Below are 17467 nucleotides of genomic sequence, written 5' to 3' on the forward strand. Positions count from 1 at the left end.
GCCCCGAGGCTCCCAAGGCTCCTGGTCCTGTGAGCCTCCTTCTCAGTGAGCACTTGCTGCGCTGGATGGACACTCAGATGTCACAGTGACAGGTGTGCAGCCCTCAGGTGTCACAGTGACAGGTGTGCGGCCCTCAGGTGTCACAGTGACAGGTGTGCGGCCCTCAGATGTCACAGTGACAGGTGTGCGGCCCTCAGATGTCACAGTGACAGGTGTGCGGCCCTCAGATGTCACAGTGACAGGTGTGCGGCCCTCAGATGTCACAGTGACAGGTGTGCGGCCCTCAGATGTCACAGTGAGTGGTGTGCGGCCCTCAGGTGTCACAGTGACAGGTGTGCGGCCCTCAGATGTCACAGTGACAGGTGTGCGGCCCTCAGATGTCACAGTGACAGGTGTGTGGCCCTCAGATGTCACAGTGACAGGTGTGCGGCCCTCAGATGTCACAGTGACAGGTGTGCGGCCCTCAGATGTCACAGTGACAGGTGTGCGGCCCTCAGATGTCACAGTGAGTGGTGTGCGGCCCTCAGGTGTCACAGTGACAGGTGTGCGGCCCTCAGATGTCACAGTGAGTGGTGTGTGGCCCTCAGATGTCACAGTGACAGGTGTGCGGCCCTCAGATGTCACAGTGACAGGTGTGCGGCCCTCAGATGTCACAGTGACAGGTGTGCGGCCCTCAGATGTCACAGTGACAGGTGTGCGGCCCTCAGATGTCACAGTGACAGGTGTGCGGCCCTCCGATATCACAGTGACAGGTGTGTGGCCCTCAGATGTAACACTTACAGGTATGGGCTGTAAAGAGGTCTTTGGAATGTGCACATCTTGGCCCTATTTTTTTTCACTATTGTTGAAAAAAATAGCAAAACCAAAGATGTTCAAACTTTCTAAGGAAGTCCTCTCCTTTTATAACTGTGGCCATTTCCCATTTACCAAAAAGTGAGTGGTTAGCCCTGAAAAATCCTAGTTCTGCCAGACGTCCCTGAGGTGAGCCACAGAACCCCAAAGTTCTCCAGGCCTGGGGTTCCATGGCTCCCCTGGGGTCACTGCACTTTGCAGACACAGGGGTCAGCAGCCGCCCCAGGAGGCAGGTCGGTCTGCTCCAGGCCCCTCAGACAAACCTTGTTGGCTCACCCTCTGATTTGTCGTTATTCCCATTTTTGAAACACGTCACCTTGTGTAAAATGTCTGCAGAAACGGCTCTGTTTACAATAGCTCAGATCTGGAAACAGCCCAAGTGTCCATCAGTAGACGAATGGATGAAAAGCTGGTACATACACAGTGGAGCACTATGCAGCTGTAAGAAAGAAAGATCTCTTATCCTTCGAGACGACACGGAGGGACCTGGAGAGTATTATGCTAAGCGAAATAAGCCAAGCAGAGAAAGACAAGTATCATATGACCTCACTTAATTGTGCAATAAAATGAACTAAACTGCTGAACGAAATTAACCCAGAGACATAGAGGTGAGGTACAGACTGACAAGCCTCAGAGGAGGGGGGCTTGTGGGGGGAGAGATAAACCACAGAACTTACGTGCACGTACACATGACCAGTGAACATAGACAGCAAAGCTGGGGATGGGGCGGGGGGGAGGGGGGGAGGGTGTCAATGGGGGAAAAATGAGAAACAGCTGCAACAAAAACAAATTAAGAAACAAAAAATTTTTTAAAATAAAATAAAAAGATAAACTGTCTGCAGAAACGGAGCCCTGGAGCCCTTCCTGTCACGTGAACGTGATGTCCTGCTCTGAGGCCCCCGGAGACAGCTGCTGCTGGACGGTGTCCCCCCGGCAGCCCCGTCCTCCGAGGCCTCCAGCCGACGGCCACGGCCGAGCAGTCCCGGAAAGGTGTCGTGTGGGGAACCTGCCTGGGCTTTGACACTTTGAGTCAGTACATGCACTTGGTAAGGGAGCAACCCCTTCACACGCCCACTGGTGGCATTTCCTGCCCGAGAGCCAGGCTGGTGCAGGGGCGAGAGCAGCCTTGGGAAGCAGGCAGGACTGGGCTCAAACTCTTGTTTCTCCAACACACTAGGTTTCCGACCCAGGCAGGTACCATGTCCCCCCACACCTCGGACCCTCGCACAGGAGCTGCTGCCCCGGACACGCGGGCACCCCCGGGATCTTCGATGAAGCTTCCTCCCTGGAGCAGGTGCTCCCAGGTCGGGGGGGGGGACTCGCTCTCAGGGGACTGGGGGTGTTCCCGGGACAGGGACCGCGTGCTGACACGGGAAGGACTCAGGCAGACAACAGTCCTCATCCTGCTGATGTTCGCCCACCTCGGGCTGGTCCCAGAACAAGCCCGGAACAGTGCGCAGGGCTCCGGCTGCCAGGCCAGGGTGCACCAGCCCGTGAGCGGGGCCGGGCTCCTCCTGGAAGACGGGAGGGAGAAAACAGCTGATTTCTAAATAATTTATTTTTATTAAAATACAGTTGACATATACTATTGTATTAGCTTCAGATGTACAACACAGTGACTGACGTCTATATGCCTTGCCATGTGGCACCACAGGGCGGGTGAGGACAGCGCCCTCCCTGTGCCGCCGGCAACCTCGGCCCCCTGACGGCTCTGCACCTCGTCCCCTCGCTCCGCAGCCCTGCCCCCCGCGACCACCGACCTGCTCTCTGTGAGCCTTTGTTTTCTTACCTATTTTCCACATACAAGTGAAATCAGATGGTGTTTGTTTTTCTCTGACTGACTTCACTCAGCGCGACCTTCTAGGTCCATCCACGTTGTCACATGTTGCAAAATCCCATTCTTTGTACGGCTGAACCATATTCCATGGGATAGTGCACCTCATGTCCTCTGTCCACTCGTCTGTTGAGGGCGCTCGGGCTGCTTCCAGAGCTTGGCTGTGTAAATAATGCTGCAGTGAACACGGGAGCGTATATCTTTTCAAATTCGTGTTTCCTTTGTCTTTGAATAAATACCCGAAGGCGGGAATGCTGAGTCAGGGGGCAGCTCTAGTTTTAATTCTCTGAGGCCCCTCCACGCTGCTGTCACAGTGGCTGCACCAGCTTCCACCCCCACCGCAGGGCACACCCTCGCCAACACTCGTTTGCTGACTTTTGAGGGCAGCGATCTGACGGTGGGAGGGGATCTCACTGTGGCTTTAACTTCCAGTTCCCGCTGACTGGTGACACTGAGCATCTTCTCACACGTCTGCTGGCCGTCTGCATGTCCTCTTCAGAAAAATGTCTATTCAGACCCTGTTCTCATTTGTTCTTGTTGTTGCTGTTAATCCTCACCCGAGGATATTGTTCCATTGATTTTACATTGCGTGGAAGGGGGGGGCATGGATATGAGAGAGACGCACTGATTGGCTGCCTCCTGCATGGGCCCGACCGTGCCTGGGGATCGAGCCTACAACCCAGGTACATGTGCTTAACTGGGAATTGAACCCGCGACCCTTTGGGGCACGAGCCGATGAACTAACCACTGAGCACACTGCCAGGGCTCTCTCCTCATTTCTCAACTGGACTGTTGGTTTTCTCGTTTGGTGGTGAAAGTGCAAGTTGCTTGTGTGCTTTGGGCATCGACCCTCACTGACCACATCATTGCGGACTGTCTTCTTCTCACTCAGTGGGTTGTCTTCGTCTCGACGGTTTTCTTCTCTGTGAAAAGCTTTGTAGTTGGATATAGCGCCACATGTTTATTTCCTCCTTGTGGTAACTTGCCCAAGAAGATAAAACCAACAAAATATTGCTGAGACCGACGTCCAAGAGTTTGCGGCCCATGTTTTCTTCCAGGAATTTTATGGCTTCAGGTCTTACCTATAAGTCTTTCATCCATTTTGAGTTTTGTTTTTCTATGTGGTGTTAAAAAGTGATCTACTTAATTTTTCAAAAATAGACGTGCTCCAGTCTTCCCGGCGCCCTTTACTGAGGAGACTGTCTTCACCCCGCTGCATGTTCCTGCCGTTTCGGTCATAGAGGGACAGGCCGTGTGGGTGCGGTCTATGCACGGGCTCTCGGTTCTGTGCCATTGACCCACCTGTCGGCTTTGGGGCCAGCACCTCGCGGTTCGGACCACGAGAGCTTGTCAGCATGGTCTGAGGTCAGGGGTGTGATTCCTCCAGCTCCGTTTTTCCTCCCACGGTAGCTGCGGCCACTCAGGAGCGTCTGTGGGAGCTGCCATCACTCCCAGCCTCCACCGTCCCTGGTCCTGCCGTCTCTGCGGTCTCAGCAGACGCTCGCACGGACGTTCCCTTTGGCATCTGTCACGCTTGCAGGGAAAGACTGTGCGAGAACACAACTCTGGCCTCTGGGTGTGCACCCCTTTCTGAACTCTGCTGCCATCCTGACTTGCCAAGCAGTTTAGACAACAGGGTCCTCCAGTCCTGATAACATCAGCCTGACTTGTCCTAGCCTGAACCCCGCTGCTCACCTCCAAGGGTGCGTCCTAGAGACGCTCCTGGGGTCACTCAGAGAACCACGGCCCTTCCTGAGTGCTGCCTGCTCCGGGCTGTGAGTCACTGTTTGCTCTACTGAGTCCGTATTGTTTTCCTGGGTGTTGACGTCCCTCACAATAGCCTTTGACCAGGTGGAGACCAAGTCCTGAGGCCCCACTTGTAATATGTTCTGCTTTTTATTGTTTAGACGTCAAAGCTTTGAGCTGCCGGAGTGAAAGACTTCCAGGGTTTAAAGTAAAAGTCTCAGAGAAAAAATATGCCATTTACAATTTGCATGTTTTCTTTCCCTGTTGCATTTTTTAAATATAATTTGGATGTTGGGTTCCACTTATGGTTCAGACAGAATGACCTTCCACTCTCTATCAGCAAGTTATTATCACTCTGGCTGGTTTGGCTCAATGGTAAGAGCTTCGGCCCGCAGACCAGAGAGTCCTGGGTTCGGTTCCCACTAAGGGCATGTACCTTGGTTGCAGTTTGTCCCCGGCCCCGGTTGGGGTTGTGTAGGTGGCAACCAGTTGATGTGTCTCTCTCACATCGATGTTCTCTCTCTCTCCCTCTCTCCCTCCTGCTCTATCTGAAGATAAATGCAAAAATGTCCTCAGATGAGGATTAAGAAAAAAAAATGTATTATCTATTTACTCATCCATCCACCCATCCTCACAGGACATCTGACCCTCCCCCAGGAGGTGAGCCTGGCACAGAGCCTGGGGAAGGCCCGGTCAGCCTCCGCTGTGCAGGGATGCATGTCGGCGAGTTCGTCATTGTCCTTGGTGAAGGTCAGGACTGCTCAGAAGCAAGACTGGTGCACGACCCCCAGGTGCACGCGAGCACAGGTTAGGAGATCCTAATCTCCCGTTCTGGCTCTTGTGACGCGTGTTCTACTTCCGCTCAACACTGGGTGTCCCTCCACAGGCCAAGGTCCAGGTCTTTCCTCATCGGCTCCCGGGTTCAGGTTCCCACCTTCTAAGGAAATCCACCTTCTACTTCGAGTTACAGATCAAAGGCTAGTGATGGATCCATGCACCCCCCTTCAGAAAGCAGTTTGCTTCCAGGGCCGTTTCCACACCAGAGACGACCCTGCGGAATCTGGGGCACTGGGGCAGAGGCCGGGACACAATGGTGGGCACATCTCCCAGGGCTTCTGTATTCTCTCCCCGTCTCTGCCCCCACAGCTTCTGCAACCAGAGCCGTCAGCTCCTGGCCGAGAGCTGCTTCCTTCTCATGTGCTTTTTCTAACCCGGAGCCTCGAACTATTGTGCAGGTCTGTTTACCTCATCACTGAAGATGCAAAGTTCTAACCCTGGGCCACTGCGACCACCTCATGGCTTCTGGTGTTACTGAATTTTCTAAAACGGTAACTGGGAGGTAAGAGTTTCTTTTCCTGAAGGTGAGAGAAAACTGCTGTCAGACCCTGGCACTGGGCCCCAGCGTGTCCCACGGGTTCCACAGTCAAACAGGAGTCCCCACATCACCCGGCACGTGACCACTGTCTTCATGGAAATCAAGAAGGATTTATTTATTCTCCTCAGGCATGCCTATCTTTGGATGCTTGTATAGGTTTGGGCATAAACTACCTCCGGATGAAAAAAGAAACCGGTTCACCCCGGTCAGAGCCCTGACGGACAGGTCGGATGTCCCGGCCTCTGTCCCACCAGCTCCAAGCCAAGCAGACATCAGGAGTCCAGTAGCACAAAGGCCACAGACCGAACTTGCTTCCTCATCTCCGTGCTCACTCGCCAACGAGGGTACTAACTAAACACGAAGAAAAACATTTCTAGCAAAAGACTGATGAAATAAACGAAAGAAAAATAATTCCCTAAATACTCAAAACTGTTTATATTGCATTCCGTCTCCAAGAAGATCTAGAGCAGGGATTTTCACTTTTTCCATCTCATGGCACATAAACTAATTACTAAAATTCAGTGGCACACCTAAAAATACATTATAATTTTGGCTGATCTGACAAAAAAAAATAGGCATTATTTTTTTTTCTTTATTGTTTTTCGAGAAAGAGGAAGGGAGAGGGAGAGAGAGAGATGGAAACATCGATGAGAGAGAATATCGACTGGCCGCCTCCTGCACGCCCCCCACTGGGGATCGGGCCCACAACCTGGGCATGTGCCCTGACTGGGAATCGAACCTGCGGCCTCTTGGTGCAAGGTCGACGCTCAACCACTGAGCCACACCAGCGGGCTATAGGCTTTATTTTGATTCATTCAGCTGGATGGCATTGTGTTGGCTGTTATCATCTTTAAAAGGCAGCCTAAGGGGAAAGAGGTCAGTGCCCCGGCTAAACAGTCATAATTGCATAATTGCATGTTTCAATATTCTTGCGGCTGACGGGTTGAAAGTCGCTGGTCTGGGGAACTTAGACTCACGGATGTCAGCTCCTCCCTGGTCTTCACTGGTGATCTGAGGACTGATGTCAGGAAGGAAGCAAGAGATGTTTTCATGAGCAGCCTTTTGCTCTGATTATGTTCGCACTGTTCAAGTTCACAAATTAGTATCAATAAGTGATGAAAATGCTTTATTCCTTTAATACAGAACCACAGTCCTGCACTCCCAGGGCGAGCAGCAGAAACAGCTGTGGTCTGACGTCTGATGGCAGCACCGCCAAGTGCAGCCGGGCTGAGGCCACCTCCTGGGAAGGGCGGTGCTCAGAGCCTGTCCCCCCAGCACCGGCGACCAGAGTCTGAAGACGATGCTCACGTGTAGGGGAGACTCTCCACTCACTGCAGGGCCTTTCCACCTGCGCGTCCGCACCCTGTGGTGGAACGGGAGTCGGGCTGTGGTCCTCACCTGTCCAGTGTTTTCCCTTCTATTGTGTTTGATCACATTACTGTATGTGCCATTCTTTCACGAACAAATGAAACTATTTTCCTGTCTCCAGTCTGCGGGCTGATTCCGGTCACGGCCTGTTCATTCTTTTAAAAAGCAGTGGTGCCGGCTGGCGTGGCTCACTGGTTGAATGTGACCCTGCACCAGGAGGTCACCGGTTCAGTTCCCAGCCCAGTTCCCGGTCGGGGCACAAGCCCGGGTTGTGGGCCCGATCCCCAGGGGGGTGTGGGAGGTGGCCAGTCGATGTTCTCTCTCACCGATGTTTCTGCCTCTCTCTCCCTCTCCCCTCCTCTCTCTCTAAAATCAATAAAGAAAAAAAACAAGTAATGGCAAGCTTTTTTACTCAGACTGAGCTGAAAAATTTTATTTTTTCAAAGTCACTCAGCAAACTGGGGGAATTCAGGGTTAGGAAAGGGTTTCTCATCCCCAGCACCACCTGCACACGTCCCTGCCATCTATCCCGGACCTCACTGCAGCGGACCCTGCCCTTCCCGCACCCCACTGAGGTGCCGTGCTTCTGAGACATCTTGGTGGTTTGAAAGGAAACCAATTCAAAATATGTGTATTTTTCATCTAGTATATGGATGGTGAGTCTCAAATAAGTTTTGATCTCAGATAAATTTGATCTATGTTTCAGTTCGTCCTATTCCGAGTTTAGAAAGGCACAAAACAGTTGACCTACAGCATTCACACGGGTAACGGATGGGACCCCGGCTAACACGCAAGCGAGGCACCAGGAAAGACCCTCTGCCGTGATGGTTTTTACCTACGTGCAGCCCCGTGCACAGCAGCTTTACAGGGTCAACTGGGGGACACTCTGCGGTCAGGGAGTCTCTGCCCTGCGAAAGGCTGGCTGGGGCAGACCTGGGCCCCCTGGCCGAGTGCCCATCTGCACAGCAGGGGCCACTGCTCACGCCCGCGGTCCAGGTGCACTTAGGCCACAAATATGCAGTGATAACCAGGAGAAGGTGCAGAAAGTGAGAAAGGAGAACATGATTTAAAACTTTTCTGGTAAAACTAAAATTATATGACGTGAATAAAAATAATTGGAGACTAATAACTCTGTGAAAATAAATATTTAAGACCTTCTCTCATAGTAAAACAGTTACAAAAATATAATACAATATGAAACAAATACAAAAATATTACAAAATGAACTGATTTAAACCTTTTTTACCACTGAGGAATGCGTTTCCCTCCCAGCCACCTTCTTCTCTCTAATCGTTTTGTTCTTGAATATATTTTGATAAAAGACAGAAAACTTTGAAACGTTGACCGAGTGACACTGTTCTTTGGGTTGTCATCATTGACACAATTTCTCTCAGAAGTTCCTGAACCTGAAGGCTGTTTGTTTTACTCTGCGGCTGTGAGCCTGTCACGGTGGCTCCTTATCACCAGGACTGACCCTCGGCTCCCAGGCGCCCAGAGACGCTCCCTCCTCTCAAACACCCCTTTGCACAGGGCGACTGGTGCCCCCGGGGGTCGGGACCGGCTCCTCCCCAGAGACGGCGAATGGCCTGAAGTGAGGCTGCTGCGAAGCCTCCCGGACAGCCATCCAGGCCCACAGAAGTACCTTTAGCAGGATTTCAGCGGCCACTTATCCTTACCCGGCAGGTGCACACGTCCACCGCCTGTGGGAGCGGCACTGGGGGACCGGCCGCCGGGCCTGGTGACAGCGAAAGTGCTGAGTCGTCCAGGAGCTACCCAGGCCCAGCTGACGGGAGGTGAGCTGGGGTGTGTGTGTGGGTGGGGGGGGGGCAGTGGTTGAGTAGAACACCTGTGCGCGGTCCCAGATCTTTGGTTCGATGGTGCCAATCAGTCCGAGATGATTGAAGGTGGGCAATGCTGTGGCACACTGGGTTTCCATGCTCTTTGCGTTTTTGCCTTGTTAAAATCTATGTGCGCATCATTAAAGTGCACCATAGTGCCTCTTAGCAAACCAGTCAAAAGGTGGTTTTCCCGGGTCTGAAAGTACCTGCCCTCTCTGCTGCCCTCTGGGGGCCAGGGCGGGTCCACCGCCAGCGAGAAGGCCCGCCCTGGGCTTCTGCGCAGGTGGACAGTCACTCGCTGGTTCTTGATTTCTAGGTTCCGCGACCCGTCTTCTCCGCAGCCTTTCGGCCCTTGTGGTGTTACCTAAGCTTCCTCGGTGGGGTCCTTGAGTCCTGGGTCCCCTGGGTCGCATGGACAGAGTCTGTGGCCACGAGCACGGCCCGGGGTCCCCAGTCATCCGGGACCCGCTTCCAGGCTATTTGCAGCCGGTCAGGACGGCTTGCTCCTGAGGAGGAAGGAAAAGCCATCGATCAGCACCAGTCAGGCAAAGGTCAAAGGCGACACCTCATACTCCCAAGGCTGCTCCTGCAGGCTGGTTCTGTGCTATGTGCTGCATTGTTTTGTATCGTAGGAATGTGTGCACTTGAAACCTGTATGATCCTATTGACCAATGTCATCCCAATGAATTTAACTTAAAAAAATTCAAACGTAATAATCCTCACCTGAGGATATGTTTCCATTCACGTTTAGATAGAGTGGAAAGGAGGGAGAGAGAGAGACATTGATGTGAAAAAGACACATCAACTGGTTGCCTCCCACATGCCCCCAACCAGGGTGGGGGATGAACCTGCAACCCAGGTACTTGCCTTGACTGGGAATCAAACCCAAGACTCCTCAGTCTGCGGGCCGGTCGCTAACCATTGAGCACCGGCCACGGCTGCCTTTGCCCTTGAAATTGTGAAAGAAGTCGGCAGCCTTAGCAAGAGCCACCCAGCTTCTCTGGCGGAAGCAGAACCCATCTCCCTGCAGCCCTTTTTCTGGACGTTTGAAACTTCTGCTTCTCTCCAACTACTCGGAAGGCAGTTGAGAGAATGTCTGAAAGCCAGGGCTGACCGACAGAGTTGAAGAAAAAACAAACAAACAGAAAACAAGGCAGGCAGTCCAAATGCACATCTGCAGGCAAACCAACCACCCTTCTCAAACACAATCCCTCTGAAAGGCCCAGGGCGACCTGAACAGACAGGGTCTCTCAAGGCTACGCAACCAGTGCCCACCCCCCTCCAGCTGCTGAAAAGCCAGGAGCCAGGAGGAGTGTGTCTGCTCCCTACAGCATCTTTGCACAACTGAGGCTCCTTCCCCAACCTCAGCGTGGGCCCCTCGGCGCCCAGGGCCCACAGGTATTCCTTTTCCAACAAAGTAACGTGGAGACAGCTGGGGAATATGTCAGATTTTTGCCTTAAAATTAAACACTGTTTATCCCTATGTAACCCAAAGGACAAGTTAGCATTCTTTTAAAACAATATTAAAATCAGCAACATATATTCTATCCAAAAGCCAGACAACCAGAGACCTACATTTTGGCAGCCCTGACTCTGCGATGACCTGAAGGGCAGGAGACGAGCCAGCGCCCCCAGAGGAGCAGTTCCACTGACTTCCACGCTGGGAGGCAGACACAGAAATCGCCCACGTGTGCCTGCTGCTCGTGCATCCCCAGTGAGCTCGGGGCACATTCTGTGAGTCACTCTCTAGCTTGAACTCTCAGCTTTGAAAAGCAAACATTTTTACTCCGTGGGGGAAAAAAACTTATGAATTTGTTATTTAATTCTGGATGGTATATTTTAATTTTAATCTATAATATCTCTATCTACCAACGGGACAGAAACCTCCATATAAAATATATTTGTTTCCTTTTTCACTTAGAAAGCATCCTTCGTTCATCTCAGATTTCCCACACGTCTTGGTAAACTGGAGGAAATCATAGCTTGCCTTCCTGCCTCCACAGCTATGGAATTGGTCTCGGACTAGTAACCTGGTGAGGACAGGTCGGCTGCCAGAGGACCCTCCGCCTGTGAAGGGCAGCGTGCCCTGCTCTGAGCTCTGGGCCGGCCCTCTTCACTGGCTCTTCGAGGGGAGATGGCTCGTAGGTCCCAGGTACAAGCCTAGGGGCTGTGATCAGAAGCAGATGTCACCTTCATCCCAGGGTAGAAAACTCGTGAAGCAAACATTTACAGGGCTGGTGCCTGTGGAGGCACAGAAACTGGGCGCACACAGGATGGAGAGAGGGAGGAAGAGGGTGACCACATGAACCTCTCTTCTCCTGCACAGATTCGCCCTCAGCAATTCCCCAAATCTGCTCGCTCTTCCCCTCAACTGTGCTTCTGTGACAGAAGGGAAAGTTCTCCCAGGCTGGAGGAACTTCTTACATTCCTCCAGCCTCAAAGCTAACCGGGCCTTGGAAAGGTTTCATCAGGGACTGCACCCTAAATTCTGCTCAGGATACTGCTTTGTCGGTGGAGCCCCGGGGACCCGGTGGGTCTGAGTCCAGGGGGATCTGAGATGAGCCGCTGACGTTCTTGTTGTCGGGTTTTATTTCCGTTTGCGCATCTCCTGCTACGCAGCACTATGTACCCCCAATTCCGCCTGCCCTCTGTGCGTAGTGAAGGGTGCTCTGAAAACCTGGAGGGAAGCTATTTATAAATTTACATTTTACCAACCACTGGACAACGTTGTTTTCTTTTCCTTTTCTGGGTTCTAATCAGGAAACTCAGATACGCAGATACTTGACTGCACAGAATCACAAAATGCAGAGTTGGAGACCACCTACCTTCATTTTCTGAGCAAGGACGCCCCAAGTGCAGGAGTCCTGACTGGCAGAAGACAGGCCTCCAAGCTCATCAGGGCTCTGTGAGCCAGACCACCACCCCCGGGACCAGTGGGACCCCTACAACTCCCAAGATACTCAGGGTGCCTGCATCTCATCTCATTTCTGAATGCATCTCAGTTCTAAAACACAATCTGGGGAAAATACAGGTAAATCTTTTATTGTTTTACATTTTGACTGCCTACTTACATTCTTTGGGGGCTTATGCTACTGGAAAATAATCTTCAATAAATGATAAGGAGAAACTGAAGTCCTGATCCCTTCAGTTCAAAAGAAACGATGAACGGGTCTCTCCCCACATTTCACGCTGCCCTGCAACTGCGGCTGCGCAGGGAACTCGGGTGTCTTTTCTCTCCTCACAGAGGTGAGCTGTGGACACACGTTTTGTGGCACCTCCCCCACCACCCCAAAAACTGACACTGTGTCTTCACCTAGTTTTTGTTGAAGGCAGAGAAAATACTTCCATCATATGATTTTTAAACTTTCATAGGAAGTTGTCACTAAAGGGTAAGAGAAGAGAATATACTGTAATATTTAAATTCTTGGTTCTCATAAGAGAATCATGAAAAAGTTGGGCCCCCTCTCCCTTCAGGATCCCTGGAAACACCCCCCCCCACACACACACACACGTGCCTGGAAGGAGGGTCACAGGCGACAGAGACCAACGCTCCATCGGTCTCAGTGGAAAAGAGCGGAGATCGGTCCTGCGCTACCTGTGTCCAAGGGCAGGACGCACCTCCTACAGGGTCGCCAGAGGCAAAGAAAGTGCCGAGTCACAGCCACTCGTCTCCAAGACGGGAGGAGTCCGGTCCAGAGCCCAGCTCAACAGCCTGAAGCTGATTCTTGCCCACAAGCTGCTCCCTGACGCTCCTTAGAAAGTTCTCAGAGCAATTACAAATATATATTTAGCAAAATAGGGATCGTTCCAGCTAAATGAATGCCGAACTGCTCACAAGATCCTCCTCGCTCAGGGGCAAAGGCCTCCGGGAGCAGCGCCCTCCAGGGGACAGTCAGCTCCGACCAGACCTCAAGACGCCCACGGGTCAATTCACGCAGAAACCAGGGCTCTCGGGCTACTTTCAAAGCAGGAAATAGTAAGAGCAGAGGAGCATTGTATCATTGTATCATTGTATCGTTCCAGGCTTTCCTGGCTTCCTAGTCACAAGCGCACTAGGGGGGTGTGAACGTGCAGGCAGTCGGAAGCTGCACATTCTAAAGCAAGGGCGCTGGACCCGCGGGGACCTAGAGTGCCCCGCGCGAGACTCTGCTTCTCAATCTCTAGGGTCCCTTCCAACTTTAGAGGGTGACCATCCTGCTCCGTCACACTCACAGACACACACTCACAGACACACGCAGACACCCCGCCTCACCCTTGGGTTCCAGCCTCGGGGCGCAGCGGTCGCGCAGGGCCCTGCAGCCGCGGCCCCGGAGTCTCCTTGGCCTTCTTACAGGTGTACAGCCACTTGATGATGCGGGCGTTCCTCTCTATGACCGAGGTGGTGCTGGGCACCTGCTCCGTCAGCTCCTCCTCCTGCAGCCCCTCGTCGCTGTGCCGGGAGAAGCCGCTCTCGGAGGTGGCAACGCTCACGCTGCGGACCTTGATGGCGACATGGTCTGACCCCGCGGAGAAGTTCTCCCTCCCGAGAGCCTCCACCACGTCGGGCTCCAGGCCGCAGAACTGGAAGAAAGTGTCGAATTCGGCCGCGGAAGTGGAGTAGCGGGAGCTGAGGTCTGACTGTGAGCGCTGCAGGCCCCTGCGCCTGGTCACTGGTGGCTCCGGACTCCGGGGCGCAGCCAGGGCTGTGGGCCGCGCTGGGGGCGCCGGTGGAGCAGCTGGGGCGCTGGGGCGCGCGGGGGACACCGGTGGAGCAGGTGGCGTGATGGGGCGCGCGGGGGGCGCCGTTGGAGCACCTGGGGCGCTGGGGCGCGCTGGGGGTGCCGGTGGAGTAGCTGGGGCACTGGGGCGCGCTGGGGCCGCCGGTGGAGCAGCTGGGGCGCTGGGGCACGCTGGGGGCGCCGGGGCAGCGGCCGGGACGCTGGGACACGCGGGGGACGCCGGTGGAGCAGCTGGGGCGCTGGGGCGCGCTGGGGGCGCCGGGGCAGCGGCCGGGACGCTGGGGCGAGGATGGGGAGTAGAGGCAGCGGCGGGGCCAGGCTTGGTTGGCGCCACCTCCTGGCCCCTGGCCCTGCCCTCTTCTCCCGCCGGGGACGTCTCGGGAAGCGTTGGCGTCTTGTCCTTGCCGGGCCCCGGGAAGAGCTTCCGCACCCTACCTCTGAAGCTGTCGGCGCCCGGCCCGCGCACAAACTCGCACTTCTGCCGGTAGATGACTAGCGAGTCTGGCCTCAGCGGCTTCCGCGCTATTGCCCTGCGCGCCACGGTACCAGGGGCGCGAGCCGGGGGCCGAGGGTCGCCTGCCTGCCCTTCGCCCGTCCCGGGGCTACTGCCCTCGGAAGCCGGGCCCCAGGCTGCCTCCGGCCGAGCCCGCACGTACTTGGCGCGGTCAGCCGCCAGTCTCTCCACCGCGCTCCTGCGCGCCGGCCGCGCCGCGTCCTGGTCCCGGGGCAGGCGCCCCTCCGTCGGGGGCGCGTCCAGGCCGGGACCCCCGAGCATCCTAGCCGGCAGGGCCGCGGGGGCTCCTGTCCCGCAGAAGGGCTCCAGCGGCGGCACACGTCTATCCCAGACCACTTCCGAAGTCCGGCGTTTCGGGCTTGCGGGCCCAGGTCCGGACTCTGTCGAACACGGGCCGTACCTCCTGGAGAGTCGCCCCAGGACCCGCCCGCGGCTCTGCGCTGCCGGCCCTCGCCGTCTTCCCACGGCTTCTAGAGAGGCTCCGCGAACCTTCCCCGCCACCACCCCGCCCCTCTGCCACCCACCTTCCGCCCGCCCCGCCCCTGGCCTCCTGCTGCCCTGCGCTCCGGGGGCTGGAAGGGCCGGGCTCCGCGTCCGGGTTCCTCCTTCCCCTTGAGGAGCGGGAAGGGGCTCGGTTCGTTCAGCCCAGGTGTCAGCGGCTCCTCCCTGCCCGGGGTCACCGCTGGAGGCCGGCACTTCCGGAGTGGGGAAGGGCGGAAGAAAGGGCTCCCCCCCCACCCCACCCCCAGGCAGGTGTCTCACAAGGTGACTTCAGGGTGCTTGGGAACTTTAGTTCCTGAGGCTCTGCCTGAGCAAAGACTTTTATTATCAGAAAGGAAACGGATGTAAAGGAAATAAAACGCAGGGTAGGAGAGGCTCAATCTACGTGTTGGGTCGGAAGAACGCAGGAGCCCACGGGGACCTGGATCTGGTCCAGACTCAGTTGCTGGCCAGCGAGGCCCTGACCCAGCCCGGAGCCCCGACTCCGGGGTCAGGCGGGGGCGAGGCTCAGTGGATTTGGGTGAAGCCTGACCAAATGCCCAGAATAATTGCTATTTTTACTGTAACCAAGGCAACAGGAAACCGCAGGTTCACAGGCAGTGGATCAGCCCAAGAATGCTAACGTGTAAGAGAAAATATTTCCAAAATTCCGTTCTTTCCAAAAGCTGGACATAGAACTAAAAATAGCTGCCAGGGTGCAATGTCCACCTGTTATCTCTCTTGGGAGGGCAACTCCCGGTTATTCTGACCTTTCGCAATGTGGCTGCTGCTCTGGGGGAGACACAGCAGGTGGCAGGCAGGAGGGTGGCTCAGGTCTGGGCCCACTGTTTCCAGAAAAGCTTGAGTCCTGTGGGCACCAGAGGGGCTGGTGCTAAGTCAGCAGGGGCGGCAGCGCAGCTGCACCAAGGTTTGCCTGACTCAGGCCACCGCCAGCCACGAGGACCCAACACCAGCAAGGGTGTGCCAAGGGGCCTGGAGACCTTCGTTCCTCTGAGGCCCAATGCCATGGTCAGGGAAGGGAGCACAAGAAGCCAGGTCTGCAGGGATGAGCCGCAGACTCATTGGGACTGAGAGGAAGGTGACGGTGTCCTTCAGGTAAGAAGAAAAGGACGTGTATACAGGGGTGGGCACACGCAGGTTCACAGCGGTTCCTATGGAAAATAATACAGTTAAGTAGCAGTACAAGAATAAACTCATGCTCATAACTGTATACACAGAGGGGAGGCGTGGTGGGCGAAGCCTGCATGGGGTCTCTGCTCCCCAGCCTGGTCTCTGGTCAGGAAGGGGTGAATGGACACTGACTGTTGAGCCCAGAGTGGCCCCGTTTCTCAGGTGCAGTTGCAGCGGTTCTGTTCAGGGAGCTTCTAAGCTCTGGTCTCTCAAACTGATCTAAGCCGGGGTCTGCCATGGACAAGTTATGCTTTTTGGGCGCAGGACAAACCTCTTGGGGTCTTGGTTTTGTCACTTGTAAAATCCCCCATTTGCATACCTGACAACATTCGTTGCTGAAAGACCGAGGCTGAGGCCTGGGCTCTGCCTCCAGAGAGGCTGCCGGGCTGGGCCTCAGGTGGCTCGTCGTGTCCGCCTGCCAGGGCTTCTGCTGGGGGGAGATCATGTCCGTGAGGGGTTAGCACTGTGGTCCAGAGCACATTTTCAATAGATGTTCAGTTCATCTTGATGATAGCGATGATGAGTTAGTCATCTGTTTACCACTCTTTAATTATAGTTATTGAATTCACATATGAATGAACATATTAAAAATAATACTGAAACTTTATAAAGTTGTATTAGACACATTGCTATTAGACAAAATTAATCATAGTTTTATCCATATTTTTTATTATTAAATAGACAGTTTGCTGGAATAATAGCTGTAGACCAGTAAGGAACTGACAAAATTGTGTAAATAAGTTGTTCTCATTGCTCAACTGGTAGCTTAAACTTCGAGCTCAATTTCCTTCCAGGCATCACCTCAAAAACTTTGTCACAGCAGGAAAAATATGTTTACAGGCCCAATGATTCAAGAAGTCTGCAGCTAGGAGTTTATCCTAAGGAACGAAGAAGACATGTGTGAAAGTATGAGAATGGTTCTTGCAGAAAAACAATCTAAATCAACCTACAGTGTAACACAGGAGAAGGTCAGATCATACACGACACACCTGCGGGACGCTGGCTCACGACCAGTCACGCTCGCACTGAGTGTTTCTGCAGTGGGAAATAGTCATGATGTCTGTGGAATTTCTCAAATATGCTGCCAGTCTTGGATACTTTTCTAGAAGCACAACACCTACCAAGATTAAACCAAGAAGAAACATAAATCTAAATAGACCTATAACTAATAAGGAGATTGAATCAGTAATCAAAAATCAAATTAAGTAGTATATAGAGAAAGGAATTTGGAAAACAGAGACAGTTCTTCAGACATAGGTCTTATTGTGGAATACTCAGCCGAATTCTGTACATAGGTTAACCCAAACTACTTAGTAATATTCGGATGACTGAATCACTAAACATAGATGGGAAAGTAGAGGCCCCAGGTGCTCTGGGCCCCTCTCGGCAGGTCCGCAGGGGCCGGGGTCCCTCTCGGCAGGTCCGCAGGTGCCGGGGTCCCTCTCGGCAGGTCCGCAGGTGCCGGGGTCCCTCTCGGCAGGTCCGCAGGTGCCGGGGTCCCTCTCGGCAGGTCCGCAGGTGCCGGGGTCCCTCTCGGCGTGTCCGCAGGTG

General features: G+C 54.1%; 1 protein-coding gene across 1 annotated transcript; it reads right to left on the reverse strand.

Annotated features, from left to right (window-relative positions):
- Positions 1–9455: 9455 nt before the first annotated feature.
- Positions 9456–14506, reverse strand: FAM110C (family with sequence similarity 110 member C). Its single transcript, XM_036263622.1, has 3 exons — positions 14035–14506; positions 13266–13761; positions 9456–9519 (listed from the first exon to the last, which is right to left on the reverse strand). The coding sequence occupies exons 1-3, from the start codon at positions 14504–14506 to the stop codon at positions 9504–9506; spliced, it is 984 nt and encodes a 327-aa protein (XP_036119515.1). The 3' UTR covers positions 9456–9503.
- Positions 14507–17467: the final 2961 nt, after the last annotated feature.

Source organism: Molossus molossus, unplaced genomic scaffold (assembly GCF_014108415.1).
Source record: "Molossus molossus isolate mMolMol1 unplaced genomic scaffold, mMolMol1.p scaffold_m16_p_15, whole genome shotgun sequence".
NCBI lineage: Eukaryota > Metazoa > Chordata > Mammalia > Chiroptera > Molossidae > Molossus > Molossus molossus.